Raw genomic sequence first — 18928 nt, 5'->3', positions numbered from 1 at the left:
GATAGGTTGATCCCATCTCATTCTGATAGCAATCACCATACAATATGACTTCTAGAGTATAGATATTAACAAATCAGTACAAACTACAATGCAAAATGTATCTTTACCAGTACTCTGTATTTTAAACAAATTCTCTATGAATATCAAAATTTTAAAACAAGCGTTAAGCAGAAATCAGAATGAAAATACAGTAATTTATTACTTACGTCTAGCCACAATTCCAGCAACAATTGGTATGTGGCTTTCACTTTCTCCTAATTTAGATCTCAGAAGAACAGTTAATTGATCATAGCAGGTAAAATAAATAACTGTGGCAGGAACTGCCATCACTCTGTTAGAAACACAAAAAGATTTGTACAACATTGTCAAAGGCTTAAGCATATTCTTATTATTAATTATAAGATAAAATCCTTCTATTTTATATAAGCTGAAAACCACAACAAATCAGCCATGAGATCAATTTTTTTTTTAATTTAAAAAATTATTAGTGTTTAACTTAGGCAACAAAAAGGTGTAAAGTAGGTATGTGCTCTCCAAAGGTTTATATTGTAGTTGGGAAGTTAAGTTACAGAGCACCCAGTCAGGGCATAAATAGGAAAAGACAAATGAGGACTTCTCTATCTCCTTGACTTACTCTGTTTCTGGTCTTCCTTCCCAACTACATTACGATAACATGAAAATCACTAAAGTTAAAAGTACAAGCACAATTGTAAAATTCTTTTGAACTGTGGACCATATACCATACCTATTTATAACTGAAAATAAATTACAATTAATGTCGCTGGAATTATATATACTAGAGTTTTGAGGAAATTCCAATGACTTATTCTTTTAAATGAAAATATTAAGAGGGAGTCATTAATTAAACACAAAGTTGCAGGTACTGTCATGTCATAAATATTAATGCAACAAAAAACCAGTCTGTTTATGGCCTAACCAAGGACATTAACAGACCACACATGGAAATGCCTGATGTTCTACGGTGAAGTGTGACGATGAGAATGTAGGAATAAGACCGACTGCTGCTCTTGGATCTACCGCTAACTTTATAACCTCAGGCACTGTTTAGAATATATGCCTCAAAACTGACTAATTTGCTCTATAAAAAGATAAATTAGAAAGAAAGGAGGCAGAGAAAGTCAAGATATTATGGGATTTTTACATCCAGCCTTACTAGCTTGTCATGTTAATTCATATAATAGCTAGTTAGTAGAGAATTATAATTATCTGGAAAAGGAAAGTATACATAGCACAATACCTCTCATTATTTTAGTAAAATAAACAGTCAAATGAACACTAAATTCTTAATTTCTGAACATGAAAAAAAAAGTTATGCTTGTGCACCAAAGTGAACACAGCAGGCCTAGCTGCTCTAATCTGTATCTTCAGGAGGACCTATCTGCCTGCTTGACCTTTGGTCACCCCCAAGGAATTTAGCCCTTGGAATGTTCCCTGTAACAAGGTTTTTCTGTATGTCTGGAGCACTAAACCAGCTTGTCTAGGTTGGTTTGTGCAAATGATGTGATTTTTGGTAAACATCTGCTTGCTTTTTGGGGCGCTGAAGTTTTGGTAATCACAGCTGGTCACAAACAGAATGTGCCTGTGTCATCAGCCCGCAATACAAGCCCTAGACTCAGACTCCAGGGCTGCATGAGACAGAAACACTGCGTGTGCTGCTGCAGCTCAGTGCTGGGAGAAGCAGCACACGCTCTGCAGTGTCACACTGGAGGGCTCAGGGTGCCTTTGCCTGGTCGACTCCTGTTGTGTCCTTTCCCCTTACTGATTCTGCTTCGTTTCTTTTGCTGTAATAAACCACAGACATGATTATCACCTTCTTTAGGTCCTGTGAATCCTTCCAGCAAATCATCAAATATGTGGACAGCTGTGAGATTCACAAAAAAATACTCTAGAAAATGAAAAAGCACTAACATTAAAAATGCATGATGTTGTCCAACGAGGCTGATTATAAGGCAAAATAACAACCATCATTTAGTAAGAAAAATATTAAATTTCAACTTACAAGGTGGGAGGAAGGCCACTCCACAGGGATTTAATGCCCTCATTTCGAATGATTTTCAAGAAGGCATCCTAAAATTATAACAGAAAGAAGTGGTCAAAATATATACCTGAACCTTATATACAAAAAAGTTTGTAGTGATAATTGATTGGTAATTTGCTTCTTTCAAGCACTTATTTCTAAAATAAAAAGCTTCTCAGATTTATGTATGCCCATTCTTTAAAAAAAATAAAAAGAATTTTTCTCAACTTTCAAACACAAGTAGAGCATTTCTGGATGATACTTCCTGCTTACAGAATAAAATCTGTATTACTCAGCTTGGGATTGTTCTACTTTAGGGCTTAGAAGCAATGTTTTCAAAGATTATTATAAAAAGGAAGTGGACGAATAGCAGAGATTAACTCTCCTGTCCAATTATGAAATCTGAGAAAATATTACTTAAACCCAATATCTGAAATCTCTGGAGAAGAACCAAAAGCAAGTAGAAACTATAGGGAAGCTTACTGTTGAAAGACAGAGTGCAGTGAGTGAGATTTGCAAATTTACAGCTTTTTGCCTGTGGGAGTTGCAAGGAAAAGCACATTTACTTGCTTGAGATGGCAAATATTAGAGTTTAGTGTGGTAGACTAATCAGAAAGTTACAAGGGGAATCGTAGGGAAAAAGCCTGCAGAGGACATAAGCCCCCAAATTTAGAGACAAAATCAGCCACAAAACGTGGCTCACCACTAAATTATGCAACCCCAGGAGAAGACAACAGAGTTCTGGCAGAAACAAACCAAAAAAACCCCAGCAACTAAAGGCTGGGCGGAAATTTCAGCTGCAGCCCACCACAATGGTGCCTGAGCGTGAAAGACTGAATCCAGCCAAAGTTAACTGCCTTCTAGAACAGAACCAACTCTTCAGAAGAATATAAAAATATCCACAGTCTTTACAATGCATTCTTCATAATGTTCACTATCCAAACAAAATTCATTAGACATAAAAAGAAACAAGAAAATGTGCCCATACTCAAAGAAAAAGTAGTCAACAGAAACCAACACTGAGATGATTAAGATGATGCAGTCAGCAGACAAGCACTCCAAAGCACCTATTATAAACACGTTCAAGAATTTAAAAGATGATGTGTGCATAATGAATGGACAAATTTGTAATTTCAGCAAGGAAATAGTTACTATAAAGAAACTGCCAGGGCTTCCTGGGTGGCGCAGTGGTTGAGAGTCTGCCTGCCGATGCAGGGGACGTGGAGTCGCGCCCCGGTCCGGGAAGATCCCACATGCCGCGGAGTGGCTGGGCCCGTGAGCCATGGCCGCTGAGCCTGCGTGTCCGGAGCCTGTGCTCCACAATGGGAGAGACCACATCAGTGAGAGGCCTGCGTACCGCAAAAAAAAAAAAAAAAAAAAAATGCGAAATGAAAATTCTAAACCTGAAACTAAAAATTCACTAAGTGGGCTTAACAGCAGAAAGGAGACATCAAGGAGTCATTGGAGTTGAAGACAGAACTTATTAAATTTGAAGGAAGAGAAAAAGAATGAAGAAAAATGGGAATTTATTGGCAGTCCAGTGGTTAGGACTCTGCATTTTCACTGCCAAGGGCCCAGTTCAATCCCTGATCAGGGAACTATGATCCAGCAACCTGTGCAGCGTGGCCAAAAAAAGAGAATGAAGAAAAATTATCAGGGCCTCAGAGACCTGAGGGGAAATATCAAGTGGTATAACACAGGTTAATGTGGAGTCATAGAGGAAAGGAAACATAATAGAACAGGAAATTACCTGATAAAATGATGACCAAAAACTTTCCCCAATTAGTGAAAGATATCAGAGCCCCAAATCTCAAAAAAATCCCAACTGAATAAAAACAAACAGGGACTTCCCTGCTGGCGCAGTGGTTAAGAATCTGCCTGCCAATGCTGAGGACATGGGTTCGATCCCTGGTCCAGGAAGATCCCACATGCCATGGAACAACTAAGCCCGTGTGCCCCAACTACTGAGCCCACGTGCCATAACTACTGAAGCCCATGCACCTAGAGCACATGCTCCGCAACGAGAAGCCACCACAATGAGAAGCCCACGCACCGCTACAAAGAGTAGCCCCCACTCGCCGCAACTAGAGAAAGCCCGCACACAGCAACAAAGACCTAACACACCCAAAAATAAATAAAATTAAAAATAAATTTTTAAAAAATGCTGTGAATTCAGAGCACGATAAAAAATTATTTAAAAAACCAAACCAAAACATACAAACAAAAAGCAAAATGACAAAATACATATAGGGAAAGGATGATAAATGAAGACTAACTTCTCATCAGACACATGAAATTTTGGCCAAAAGACAATGTAATGACATATTTAAGGTGCTGAAAAAGAAACTAAGCCAGAATTCTATATGCTGCCAAACACACTTCAAAAATGCTTTATAAAGACATTTCTGTAAGAACAAGAACTTAGAGACTGCACTGCCAAAATACCTTCACTAAAGAAATGCTGTAAAAAGTTCTTCAGGATAAAGGGTCATGATGGCACATTGTAACCACAATCTTCAGAAAGGCAGGAAGTACAAAAATGGTAAATAAGTGGTTACATGTAGAATATGTATTTCTCTCTTTTCTCTTTTTAACTATTGAAAAGACATAAGACTATTTAAATCAAAAATTCTAATTGTGAATTGTGGAATCTGTAAGGTAACAAGATGGACTATCAATGAAGCAATAGCACAAAGGAAGAGGTGGGAGTAAAGGATGTCAAGACTGTAAGGGGTCTGAGATTTCACCCTACTTCCTAGTTAGCTAGTCAGCCTGCCACGGTATCATGAGAGATGGTAAAGACAAAACTCTCTGGGGTGAGACAAAGTTTATTACTTGCGGCAGTAGCAGCAGAGTATCAGCATTTTGATGCCTGTTTCCTGAGCCCCAATTTCCACAGGGCAATGTGAAGAAGGATAGATGACACCCAGACACACAGTGGGACTGCATTACAGGAAAGGAAATCTGACCTTAGGGAATCTAAATCCTTTAGAATAGGAAGTAAGGATGCCACCCCCTTGCTCTAGAGGGAAGCACTGAATCTTCCAAGGTTATTCACTCTACAAACATCCTTGAAAAGATGGTCAGGAACAAAGGGCAGCCAATGCCATGCTCACAAGATATGAAGAAATGTGAAACACTTTTGAAGAACTGTCTCCCTAGAAATGGGAATAGAGAAATCAATGTAATATTATTAAAATTCAAATAATCCAAAAAAAGGCAAGAAATGAGGGAAAAAGGGAGCAGTTAAGGGAAAAAAAACCATACAGAGATAGTAGATTAACACCCAACCACATGAAAAATTATATTAAAGGACTAAATTTCCCAATTAAAAGCCACTATATCAACAGGGCTCCTGTAAAACAACAGACGATCACAGCTAAAAGAACTGCAGAAGTCTCAGATCCTATCTGAAGAGTCTCTAGGGTAAAAAAACAAGGCACAGCTATATCACTGTCTTGGAGTAAAAGAATGGAAAAAGAGGCCATATAAACACTAATATGAGAAAGCTGAAAGGTGGCTATATTACATACAGATAAAAGACTTCAAGATAATGAACATTACGAGTGATAAAGAGATTTCACTATAATAAAAATGTATCAGAAAACATATCAAGTGAATGTTCCTAATGAGAGGTTCAAAACCCATGAAGCAAACCTGACAGAACTAAAAAAGAAAACAGACAAATCCTCAATCATAACTAAAGTTTATTATATCCTCTATCAGAGAATGATAGAATAATTTTAAAAATCTGTAAGAATTCAGAAGATCTAAATGAAGCATCAGCCACCCTGACCTAATGGTTTATAGAACACTATACCCAACAACTACAGAACACAGGTTTGAAAGTGCACTAGAAATAGTCACCAATGGGCTTCCCTGGTGGCGCAGTGGTTGAGAGTCCGCCTGCCGATGCAGGGGACGCGGGTTCGTGCCCCGGTCTGGGAAGATCCCACATGCCGTGGAGCGGCTGGGCCCGTGAGCCATGGCCGCTGAGCCTGCGTGTCCGGAGCCTGTGCTCCGCAACGGGAGAGGCCACAACAGTGAGAGGCCCGCGTACCGCAAAAAAAAAAAAAAAAAAAAAAAAGTCACCAAGAGAGATCATACGTAGGTCCATTACACAAGACTCAATAAATTTCAAAAATCTGAAAACTTAGAGTATGTTCCTTTGACCACATTGGAATTAAATTAGAAATCAGGAACAATAAGATATCTAGAAGAAAATCCAATATTGGGAAATTGAATATTGGACTTCTAAATAATCCATGGCCAAAAAAATTACAAAGGAAATTAGAAAATATTTCAACTGATTGATAATGGAAACACAACATCAAAATTTGTGGAACACGTCTAATTTAGTGCTTTGAAGGAAATTTACGGCATTAAATGCTGAGCTGAGAAAAGGCAGGCTTAAAATCAATAATCCATGTTTCCACCCAAGAAAGCAGAAGACAATGACCAAAATAAATCCAAAGAAGAATTCTGATTTCTGGTCCTATATGTAAAGAGCTTGGAAGTCGACACTTCCGTCCTCACAAGAAAAAACCTGAACAAAATGAAAAATGAACAACTCCTCTTAGACTGGTCGGAGGATTGAGGTCACAGGTCAAACTGCTGCCTTGAACATTGGAGAGATGGACAGACAGATACAGAGACTCACTCACAGCTTAATAGAGTAGAAGCCCAAAGTAAGAATCAGGACCAACAGGTAAACTTTATAATTGACAGATTGCTCAGTGTATACTAACTCGAGAATCAAAAACTCTGAGGAGGCTACTGTAGGAGGGTCCTTATGCTTTCATGAGTTTCAGTTCCATGAGCCCTACCATATTCTCACTGTTAGGATCAGAGAAAAATCCCCTCCTGTTTCCAGCAGGGTAAGGGGAAAAGTAACCATTTTTGAAATATGCCCCAAATCTTCATTCTCCTTAAAAAAAAATCTTACACTCAAGGGAAACTATTTTACTATCTGAGGAGTCTCCAGGAAAACCCAAAGACAACAGGCAAGACAAAAACTAGGACAGTAGAGGAAATTTTAGCCTCTGACAACACAGCTATAACAAGAAGTAAACACAGCCTAATGTCTAGCCAGATAAAGCTCACATTAAAGGTCTATCTACCTCAGTCTTTTAACCAAATACATCATGTCCAGCTTCCAACGAAAAGAATTACAAAGCATGCTAAAAGGCAAAATATATCGTCTGAAGAAACAAACGAAGCATCAGAACCAGATTCAGATATGGCAGAGATTTTGGAAGGATCAGACTGGGGATTTTTAAATAACAATGGTGAATATGCTAAGGGTTCTTACAGTGGTATCAGAGAAGGAGTAGTGGAGAATCAGGACTTTTACCATCACTTGACAGTAATGAGACTACCCCCCAACCAGTGGCAGTGGAAATCACAAGGGGAGTCAGAAATTCCACGCCCACTATCTTAGTCTGTTAAGGCTGCTAAACAAAACACCACAGACTGGATAGCTTATGAACAACCTAAATTTATTTCTCACAGTTCTCAAGGCTGGAAGTCCAAGATCAGGGTGCTGGCAAGGTCAAATGAGGGTCCTCTTCTGGATCTCAGACTTCTCACTGTGTCCTCACAAGGCAGAAGGGGGAAGGGAGCTCTCTGAGGTCTCTTTACTAAGGGCATTAATCTCATGAGGTCTCTGCCCTCATGGCCTAATCAACTCCCAAAGGCTCCACCTCCTAAAACAACTGCATCAGGCATAAGGATTTCAGCATATGAATTTGCGGGGGGGGAGGGACACAAACATTCAGACCATACTGTCCAACAGCAAAGAGCCCTCTCCCACACCCTATGTATCAGTGGAGGCTGAGTGAGGAACCTGGACTTCAGTTCTGCCCAGACATAACAGGGTGGCACCCCTCTTCCTCTGAGTTAACAGTGTCAAAAAGGCCAGTTAAAATAGAATGTTTAAATGAGATTCAGAGTTGCATAACATAATACTCAAAATTTCCTGGTTTCAGTAAAAAAGAAAAAATCATTTGTCATTTTAAGAAGCAGGAAGAGGGAATTCCCTGGCGGTCCAGTGGTTAGGACTTGGCGCTCTCAGTGCCAGGGGCCCGGGTTCGATCCCTGGTTGGGGAAATAAGATACCGCAAGCCACACAGCGTGGCAAATAAATAAATAAATAAGCAGGAAGATGTCAGACTGAATGAAAAGAGACAATAAACAGATACCAACACTGAGACTGACAGAAATTAGAATTATCTGACAAAGATTTTAAAACAGTCAACATATGAATCATTGAATGATCACTTACAAACATGTCTGAAACTAATGAAAAATTAGAAAGCCTCAGCAAAGGAATATATACACAAAAACCTATAAGTCAAAATGGCGTCTTACAACTGGCACCACAGAAATACAAAGGATCATAATAGATTACTATGAACAACTATATGCCGTAAAATGGATGACCAAGAAAAAAAATGGAAAAATTCCTAAATGTACACTCTCCAAACACTGAACCAGGAAGAAACAGAAAATACAAACAGATGAAATGCCAGTAATGAAACTGAATCAGTAATTTAAAAACTCCCAACAGGGCTTCCCTGGTGGCGCAGTGGTTGAGAGTCCGCCTGCCGTTGCAGGGGACACGGGTTCGTGCCCTGATTCGGGAGGATCCCACGTGCTGCGGAGCAGCTGGGCCCGTGAGCCATGGCCACTGAGCCTGCGCGTCCGGAGCCTGTGCTCCGCAATGGGAGAGGCCACGGCAGTGAGATGCCCACGTACCGCAAAACAAAAACAAAAACAAAAAAAAACTTCCAACAAACAAAAGTCCAGGACCAGATGGCTTCACAAGTAAATTCTACCAAACACTTAGAGAAGAGTTAACACCTATCCTTCCAAAACTATTCCAAAAAATTGCAGAGGAAGGAACACTTCTGAACTCATTCTATGAGGCCAGCATTGCCCTGATACCAAAATCAGACAAAGATCACACCAAAAAAGAAAATGACAGGCCAATATCACTGATGACATAGATGCAAAAATCCTCAATGAAGTATGAGCAAACCGAATTCAACAATATGATAAACAATGATCAAAAGGGATCATACACCAGGTTCAAGTGGGACTTATCCCAGGGATGCGAGGATGGTTCAATATCCATAAATCAATCAATGATACACCACATTAACAAACTGAAGAATAAAATCCATATGATCATCTCTACAGATGCAGAAAAAGGTTCTGAAAAAATTCAACATTCATTCATGATAAAAACTCTCAACAAAGTGGGTATATGGTTATAGAGGGAGCATACCTCAACATAATAAAAGCCATATACAACAAGCCCACAGCTAGCATCATATTCAACAGTTAAAAGCTGAAACCATTTCCTCTAATATCAGGAACAAGACAACGATGCCCACTCTTACCACTTTTATTCACTATAGTTTATTCAACATAGTTTTGGAAGTCCTAGCCACAGCAGTCAGAGAAGAAGAAAATAAAAGGAATCCAAATTGGAAAGGAAGAAGTAAAACTGTCACTGTTTGCAGATGACATGATACTATACATAGTAAATCCTAAAGATGCCAGCAGAAAAATACTAGAGCTCCTCAATGAATTTGGTAAAATTGCAAGATACTAAGTTAATATACAGAAATCTGTTGCATTTCTATACACTAACAAGCTATCAGAAAGGGAAATTAAGGAAATAATCCCATTCACAATCACATCAAAAAGGATAAAATACCTAGGAATAAATCTAAGGAGGTAAAATACTGAACTCAGAAAATTATAAGAAATTGAAGATGACACAAACAGATGTTCTTGGATTGGAAGAATTAATACTGTTGGGACTTCCCTGGTGGTGCAGTGGTTAAGAATCCACCTGCCAATGCAGGGGACACGGGTTCGACCCCTGGACCAGGAAGATCCCACATGCCGTGGAGCAACTAAACCCGTGTGCCACAACTACTGAGCCTGCACTCCAGAGCCCACGAGCCACAACTACTGAGCCTGAGTGCCACAACTACTGAAGCCCGTGCACCTAGAGCCCATGCTCCACAACAAAGAGAAGCCACCGCAATGAGAAGCCTGCACACTGCAATGAAGAATAGCCCCCTCTCACCGCAACTAGAGAAAAAGCCCGTGCATAGCAACGAAGACCCAATGCAGCCCAAAATAAAAAAAAAATAAAATAAATTAAAAAAAAAAGAATATTGTTAAAATGATCATACTACCGAAGGTAATCTACAGATTCAATGCAATACCTATCACAATACCAATGGCATTTTTCACAGAACTAGAACAAATAATTCTAAAATTTGTATGGAAACACAAAAGACCCTGAATCGTCAAAACAATCTTGAGAAAGAACAACAAAGCTGTAGGTATCATTGTCCCTGATTCCAAACATATTATAAAGCTACAGTAATCAAAACAATATGGTACTGGCACAAAAACAGACACACAGATCAATGGAACAGAAGAGAGAGCCCAGGAATAAAACCACACACTTATATGGGCAATTAATCTATAATAAAAGAGGCAAGAATATACAATGAGGAAAAGACAGCCTCTTCAATAAACAGTGTTGGGAAAACTGGACAGCTACATGCAAAAGAATCAAACTGGACTACTCTCTCACACCATGCACAAAAATAAATTCAGGGACTTCCCTGGTGATACAGTGGTTAAGAATCTGCCTGCCGGGCTTCCCTGGTGGCGCAGTGGTTGAGAGTCCACCTGCCGATGCAGGGGACATGGGTTCATGCCCTGGTCCGGGAAGATCCCACATGCCACAGAGCGGCCAGGCCCGTGAGCCATGGCCGCTGAGCCTGTGCATCCGGAGCCTGTTCTCCGCAATGGGAGAGGCCACAGCAGTGAGAAGTCCGCATACCGCAACAACAACAAAAAACCGGCTTCCAATGCATGGGACACAGGTTCAATCCCTGCTCCAGGAAGATCCCACATGCCACAGAGCAACAAAGCCTGTGCACAACTACTGAGCCTGTGCTCTAGAGCCTGCGAGCCACAACTACTAAGCCCGCTTGCCACAACTACTGAAACCCGTACGCCTACAGCCCGTGCTCCACAATAAGAAAAGCCACCTCAGTGAGAAATGAGAAGCTCATGAAAGCCCGCATGCAGCAACGAAGACTCAACACAGCTAAAAATTAATTAATTTAAAAAAATTAAAATGGATTAAAGACTTAAACTTAAGACCTGAAGGCAAAAATCTTAATAGAAAAAAACATAGGCAGGGGATTTCCCTGGTGGTGCAGTGGGTAAGACTCTGTGCTCCCAATGCATGGGGCCTGGGTTCAATCCCTGGTCAGGGAACTAGATCCCACATGCATGCCACAACTAAGAGTTCCCATGCCACAACTAAGAAGTCTGCATGCCATAACTAAGAAGCCCACATGCCACAACTAAGAGTCCACATGATGGACTTCCCTGGTGGCGCAGTGGTTGAGAGGCCGCCTGCCAATGCAGGGGACACGGGTTCGTGTCCCGGTCTGGGAAGATCCCACATGCCACGGAGCGGCTGGGCCCGTGAGCCATGGCCGCTGAGCCTACACGTCCAGAGCCTGTGCTCCGCAACGGGAGAGGCCACAGCAGTGAGAGGCCTGCGTACCGCAACAACAACCACCAAAAAAAGAGTCCACGTGCCACAACTAAAGATCCCACATGCCGCAACGAAGATCCCGCGTACTGCAACTAAGACCTGGTGCAGCCAAATTAAATAAAATAAATAATTTTTTAAAAAGAAGAAGAAAACATAGGCAGTATGCTCTTTGACACTGGTCTTTGCAATATTTTTTTGGATATGTCTCCTCAGGCAAGGGAAACAAAAGGAAAAATAAACAAATGGGACTACATCAAACTAAAAAGATTTTGCACAGCGAAGAAAACTATCAACAAAACGAAAAGGCTACCCACTGAACAGGAGAAAATATTTGCAAATGATATATCCAACAGGTGGTTAATACCCAAAATATACAAAGAACTTATAGAACTGAACATCAAAAAATCCAAAAAAACCTGATTAAAAAATTGGCAGAGAATCTAAACAGACATTTTTCCAAAGAAGACATACAGATAGCCAACAGGCACATGAAAAGATGCTCACCATCACTAATCATCAGGGAAATGCCAATCAAAACCACGATGAGATATCACCTCACACCTGTAAAAATGGCTATTATCCAAAAGACAACAAATAAACAAGTGTTGGCAAGGATGTGGAGAAAAGGGAACTCTTATGCACTGTTGGTGGGAATGTAAATTGGTGCAGCCACAATGGAAAACAGTATGAAGCTTCATCAAAAAACTTTAGGGCTTCCCTGGTGGCGCAGTGGTTGAGGGTCTGCCTGCCGACGCAGGGGACGCGGGTTCGTGCCCCGGTCCGGGAAGATCCCACATGCCGCGGAGTAGCTGGGCCCGTGAGCCATGGCCGCTGAGGCTGCGCGTCCGGAGCCTGTGCTCCACGACAGCAGAGGCCACAACAGTGAGAGGCCCGCATACTGCAAAAAAAAAAAACCACTTTAAATAGAAGTACCACATGACCCAGCAATTCCACTCGTGGGTATGTATACAAAGAAAACAAAAATACTAATTCAAAAAGGTATATGCACCCTATGTTCACTGAAGCATTATTTACAATAACCAAGATATGAAAGCAACGTAAATAGATGAATGGGTAAAGAAAATGTGAGATACAGATACCTATCTATTGATAGGTCGATAGATAGATAGATAGATAATGGACTATTACTCAGCCATTGAAAAGAATGAAATATTGCTATGTGTGACAACATGGATGGACCAAGAGGGTATTATGCTAATTGAAATAAGTTAGAGAAAGACAAACACTGTATCATTTCCCTTATATGTGGAATCTAAAAAAACAAATGAACAAACATAACGAAACAGAAACAGAGTTACAGATACAGACAACAAACAGGTGGTTGCCAGAGGGGAGGGGGAGGAGAGAGAGGAAAGAAATAGGTGAGGGAGATTAAGAGGTATAAACTTCCAGTTACAAAGTAAAGGATTCAAGGGGATGAAATGTATCTTGTGAGGAATACAGTCAATAACTATGTAATATTTTTACACGGTGACGTATAGTAACTAGAATTATCATGGTAATCATTTTGATATGCATAGAAATATATCAAATCACTATGTTGTGTAACAGGAACATAGTATTGTAGGTTAATTATACTTCAAAAACAAACTCATAAAAAAGAGATGATTTTTCCTAGCAGACATTAAAATCTTTTGTTTGTTTGTTTAAAAACAAGCTCTGGCCAGTTTTATTAAAGAAAATTTGTGCATGATTTGCCTTTCAAAAAAAAAAGAGACGAGATTTGTGGTTACCAGAGTTGGGGGGTGGGGGGAAGGGAGAATTGGATGAAGGTCAAAAGGTACAAACTTCCAGTTATAAGATAAATAAGTACTAATAAATGATGTACAACATGATAAAGATAATGAACATGGCTGTATGTTATACACCGAAGTTGTTAAGAGAGTAAATCCTAAGAGTTCTCATCACAAAAAATGTTTTTTCTGTTTCTTTAATTTTGTATCTGTGAGATGGTGGATGGTAATTATTTTGGAAATCATTTCATGATGTATGTAAGTCAAATCATTATGCTGTACACCGTAGACTTATACAGTGCTGTATGTCAATTATATCTAGAAGAAAAAACAGACTGGAGCACTCAGCACAGTAAATATGTCATTTCTCTCCAAATAAGACATACAGGTTTAACACAATTCCTATAAAAATCTCATCAAGATTTTTTGTAGGTATATACAAGATTATTCTAAAATTTATATGGAAAGACAAAGAAACTTTGGAAATAGATAAAACAACTTTCAAAAAGAAAAATAAGAATAAAGTGGGAGGAATCAGTTTACCTGATTTCAGGACTTATTCTATAGCTACACTAAGACCGTGTGGTATTGATGTAGGTAACAGACAAATGTTACAGAATAAACAACCTAGAAATAGATCCACACGATATGCCCAAGTGATTTCTGACAATGTGCAAAAGCATCTTAATGGAGGAAAGATAGCCTTTTCAACAAACGCAACTGGACAACCACATGCTAAAAAACCAAAAAGGATCAAACTTCAACCTCAAACCCATACATTATATAAGAATGACTCAAAATGGATCAAGGACTTTAAAAACAGGAGAAGAATCTTCAGATCTTAGGGTAAATAAAGAATTCTTAGATTTGACACCAAAAGCATGATCTATAAAGAAAAAATTGACAAATTGGACTTCATCAAAATTAATAACTTTTACTCCATGAAAGACCCTGTTTAAGGGTATAAGAAGGGAAGTTAGAGTGGGAAGGAATGTTTAGTAATCACACATTCAACAAAGGACTCGTATCTAGATAGTATAAGGAGCATTTAAAACTTAACAGTAAAAATACGAACAGTTAAATTAGAAAATGGGCAAAAGACATGAAGAGCCATTTCACTGAAGAGGATATACTGATGGCTAAAAAACATATGAATAGGTTTTCAACATCACTAACCACCAGGGAAATGTAAATTAAAACCACAATGAGATACTACTACACACCTATCATAATTGCTAAAATAAAAATAGTGACAACACCAAATGCTCGTGAGGTTGTGGAGAAATTAGATCAGTCATACATTGCCACTGGGAATGTAAAATGGTCCTACCAGTCTCATAAACAGGTTGGCAGTTTCTTAAACCTTAAACATGCAACTACCATATGACCCAACAACTGCACTCATGGACATTTACCCCAGAGAAATGAAGACTAACACTGATATTATGATTAATAATAAGAAATATACATTTTGGCCTTAATCCATGGTTCCTGGCACACAGCTCCAAAACTCTTGTAATTTCCTAATTAATACAGAGCAAAGGAAGCATCTTTTGTTGATAATTTTTGGTCTTTTGTTCTCAGTCCTGAAATAGCTCCAGGAGAGAAGAGGTGAAAGTAGCGTCTTTTGTTATTCACAACAAGCCTCTTTCAACTACACCTAAGTTTATGTTAATGAGGTGATTTTTGGAAAGGCCCTAGAGAACCAAAGGATGGGGGCTGGTTGCCAGGAGGAACCAACCACTTGATTAGAAGGCTGGAACTTTTAGTCCCACCCTCCCCACCCTATCCCAGTCCCCAGCCTCAGGGGTTCTGGGAAGGGAGGCAGAACTGGAGGTTTAGTCAGTCACCAAGGGCCAGTGATTTGATCAATCGTGTCTATGTAATGAAGCCTCCATAAAAATCTCTAAAGAATGGCATTTGGAAGCTTCCAGGCTGGTGAACACAGGGAGGTGCTGGGAGAGTGACACACCTGGAGTGGACATGGAAGCTCCACACCCCTTCCCCCAAGTCTTGCCCTGTGCATCTCTTCTGTCTGACTGTACCTGAGTTGTATCCTTTCATAATAAACTAGTAATCTAGTAAGTAAACTGTTTTCCTGAGTTCTGTGAGCTGTTCTAGCAAATTACTGAACCCAAGAGGAGACCTTGGGAACCTCTGATTTACAGCCAGTCATTCAGAAACATAGGTGACAACCTGGACTTGGGAGTGGCATCTGAAGTGGGAGCAGTCTTGTGGGACCTGACACTAACTCCAGGTAGATGGTGTCAGAATTGAGTTAAATTGTAGAATACCCAGTTTGTGAACCCTGGAGAGTTGCTCGGTATGGGGGAAAAAACCCACATATCGGTTCAGAAGTGTTCTAAGTAGAGTGTTCAGAGAAAAAAACGTGAGTTTTTTCTTACACTTACTTTCACACAAAAACCTGTGAATGAATGTATGTATCAGTTTTATTCAGAGCCAAAAACTGGAAACCACTCAGAAAACAAACTGTGGTACACATCCATACCATGTAATACTAGTGAGTAATAAAAAGGAACAAACTACTGATACATTAAACAATTTGAATGAATCTTCAGATAATTAAGGGAAAAGTGCCAAACCCAAAATGTTCTGTTATTTCATTTATGTAACATTCTTAAAGTGACAAAATTATATAAATAGAAAACAGATTAGTGATTGCCAGGAGTTAAGAAGTAGATGTAGCTATAAAAGGGAAATAGGAAGGATCCTTGCTGTGATGGAATTGTCTGTATCTTCCCTGTATCAATGTCAATATCCTGTGGTCTACTGTACTCATCCTGTCACCTGTTACCACTGGGGGAAACTGGAAAAAGGGTACATAGGGTCTGTCTGTATATTTTTCTTAAAATTGTATATGATCTACAAGTATCTCAAAATAAAAAAGTTTAAAAAAACCCACTCCCTAAGCATAAACAGATGAAAATAAAGTTAGCAAAGAAGTAAAAGCAAAAAAAGCACTTTCCCTTTCCTGCTTCAATGTCTACTTTTTAACTGTGGATAAGTGTGCCAACTACCTGATGGACATTTTACTCTCCTGTAATCGTTAAATATTTCATATATAAGAGTAAATATTAGAATAGAAAACATACTGTGATTATAAATAATATAATCTCTTTACCAATGTTCCCTGGAAACGTCCTGGCTTCTTATACCATGCTTTGTTGCCTTCCTCGTCACAGACACATAGATGATCCATAAGTCCATTACTATATAAGAAACATTTTCCTAAGAAAGAAGATTCTAACAGTCAGTGATTATTTCACAAAACTGTATTATTTTTACATATGAACAAAATGAAAGTACGATGAGCAGGCTACACAAAGACATAACTTTGTCTTCACCTTTTAGGATGAAACATAAATAATTTGACTTGCTTAATGACATAGCACTGGGCTCTAAACTCACAGTGGTGAAAAGCAATTGAGTAAATTAGTGGATTATGTTTTCAGAACTGCAGTCAGCAAATGCACATGGAAATAAATTCTTTTCGGTTATCTGAGGGAGCGGAGAGGGAAGACAGAGGAGAAAACCTGTTTTGAAAAGACAGCATGGGTGTACGTCTTCTCTATTTGACCAGAAGAAAACCCTGTGGTATGTAAGGGCAATTCAGACAAAAATATATTATGAAATCTAATGTATATCTGAAAGTTGCTAAGAGAGTAGATCTTAAAAGATCTCATTACATGGAAAAAAATTTATTAACTATGTGAGGTCATGAAAGTTGACTAAATTTATTGTGGTAATCATTTTTCAATATATACATATATGAAATCATTACAGTGTACACCTAAAACTAATACAATGTTATACATCAATTGAAAAAAGACTATGAAAAAATGTTTTTCTCAACCAATGTAAATAATGCTGTGCTTTGTCCCTTTCTCTGTATTTATACTGCTCAATCTAGACATTTGTCAGCTCCCTCTTAACTGACTACAACTTTCTCTAATAACAATCCTTCCCATTATTGGATTCATTCTTGCTGCCAAAACTGTCTTCTCTATTCTACCATATATAATTCTGTCAATTTCATAATACATTAGTCTAACTTTAATGTACAGGAAACCACTTTACTTTTCAGTCTCTTCCTACAACCCATCTATCCTCTCATCCACCTGAAACAAAGCTAGCTTTCTCACAGTCTGTTTTCTGCTATTTAAACATGTTTGAAACAGCATTATCTTTATAAAACCGCAAAATATTGATCAAGGAATCACTATTTTTGCCCATCTAATAAAAACATATAACTACTCTTTCTTCCCAAAGTCCACATAAGCTATAATGTCCAGCAATTAACCAAGCTGCCTGGTAAAATAATGACTTTCCTATCACTATTCAAGCAACAATTAGATGACTGTTGGATGAATACTGTAGGATGAGCACAGCTCTTGGACTAAAGTAGGAAGCTAGATTCTAAGATGCCTTACAAGTTTAATTCTGTTCTTACTTGTGAGGCACATACTCAAATATAAAATTGTCCTCTGCTTTAATCAGTAGGTTCACGAAAGTGTTATATGTTTTATATACACATATACACAGGCAGTTGACCCTTGAACAACACAGGTTTGAACTGTGAAGGTCTACTTATGCAGATTTTTTTCAATAGTAAATACTGCAGTACTAGACAGTCTGTAGTTGGTTGAATCCAAGGATGAGGAACTGCAAAAACACAGGAACTGTGGACACTGAGGGCCAACTATAAATTACAGGCAGACAACTACGTGGACAGTGGGCAGTGTTAACCCCCTCATTGTTCAAGGGTCAACTGTATTTGTTTTCTGCCTAGACCTCATCATGTACAACTAAGAAATGAGAAAATGTTTCTGCATGAGGATAAAGGCATCAATTTTTAAAAACTAACAAAAAGAATATTATTCAAACAAAAAAGAATACAGTGACATTTAAAAATCTAACATAATGTTTTCAGGATAAGCAGAACACATACCTTTGGAGAATGGGTTGTTTTGGGCTTGGAGTCGAATTTTAACAACATCAAAGGGTGTCACTATGAAGATACATAAATCTCAATTAACAAGTGATACCTATAAATTGTACAGACATTTGTCCAAAGAACACAAAATACACTGAATGATACCTTTCCTCGTGACTACACAATGGGTAAGATTATTTATCTTAAAGTGGTTTTGAGTGTTAACATTCTAATTTCTTGCCCTTGAATTTTATTTAGAGTACCAGTGAGAAAATGTAATTAGTCCTCTCACAAGTACTAAACTCTCATTTATAATATTTCTACAACTATAATTCCATTAGCATTAAAACTAAAATACTAGTATTTATAAGAAAATATGTTATCTAAGGTAAAGAATGAAAGTTCCAAAAGTCCATTTAAATATTTGAGAATAACTTTGTATTACAAGTAATCAATAATCAAACAATATAAGTCTTCCTATTCTGTTAAATTCACCTATATCAAACAAAAACTATAGATAATGCAAATTTGAGTAAGCTAGTCATAAATCATCCTTCCTACCACATTGTGTAACTCCATTT

The 18928-nt window shown here is 38.6% G+C and overlaps 1 protein-coding gene across 5 annotated transcripts in view; it reads right to left on the bottom strand.

Annotated features, from left to right (window-relative positions):
• SLC25A40 (solute carrier family 25 member 40) overlaps positions 1-18928 on the bottom strand; it is a 56575-nt gene that overhangs the window by 11218 nt on the left and 26429 nt on the right. For all 5 annotated transcript variants that reach the window (XM_082661588.1, XM_082661586.1, XM_082661585.1 and 2 more), the window contains 4 exons: positions 18363-18422; positions 16536-16642; positions 2021-2088; positions 207-331 (listed from right to left, as the gene is read on the bottom strand). In XM_082661588.1, coding sequence (XP_082517714.1) covers positions 207-331; positions 2021-2088; positions 16536-16642; positions 18363-18422 — 360 coding nt within the window. The remainder of the gene's footprint in view (positions 1-206; positions 332-2020; positions 2089-16535; positions 16643-18362; positions 18423-18928) is intronic.

Source organism: Grampus griseus, assembly GCF_964374135.1.
Source record: "Grampus griseus genome assembly, chromosome: 9".
Taxonomy (NCBI): Eukaryota; Metazoa; Chordata; class Mammalia; order Artiodactyla; family Delphinidae; genus Grampus; species Grampus griseus.
Note: the sequence above shows the minus strand (reverse complement) of the source record. Positions and strands in the feature narration are given on the sequence as shown.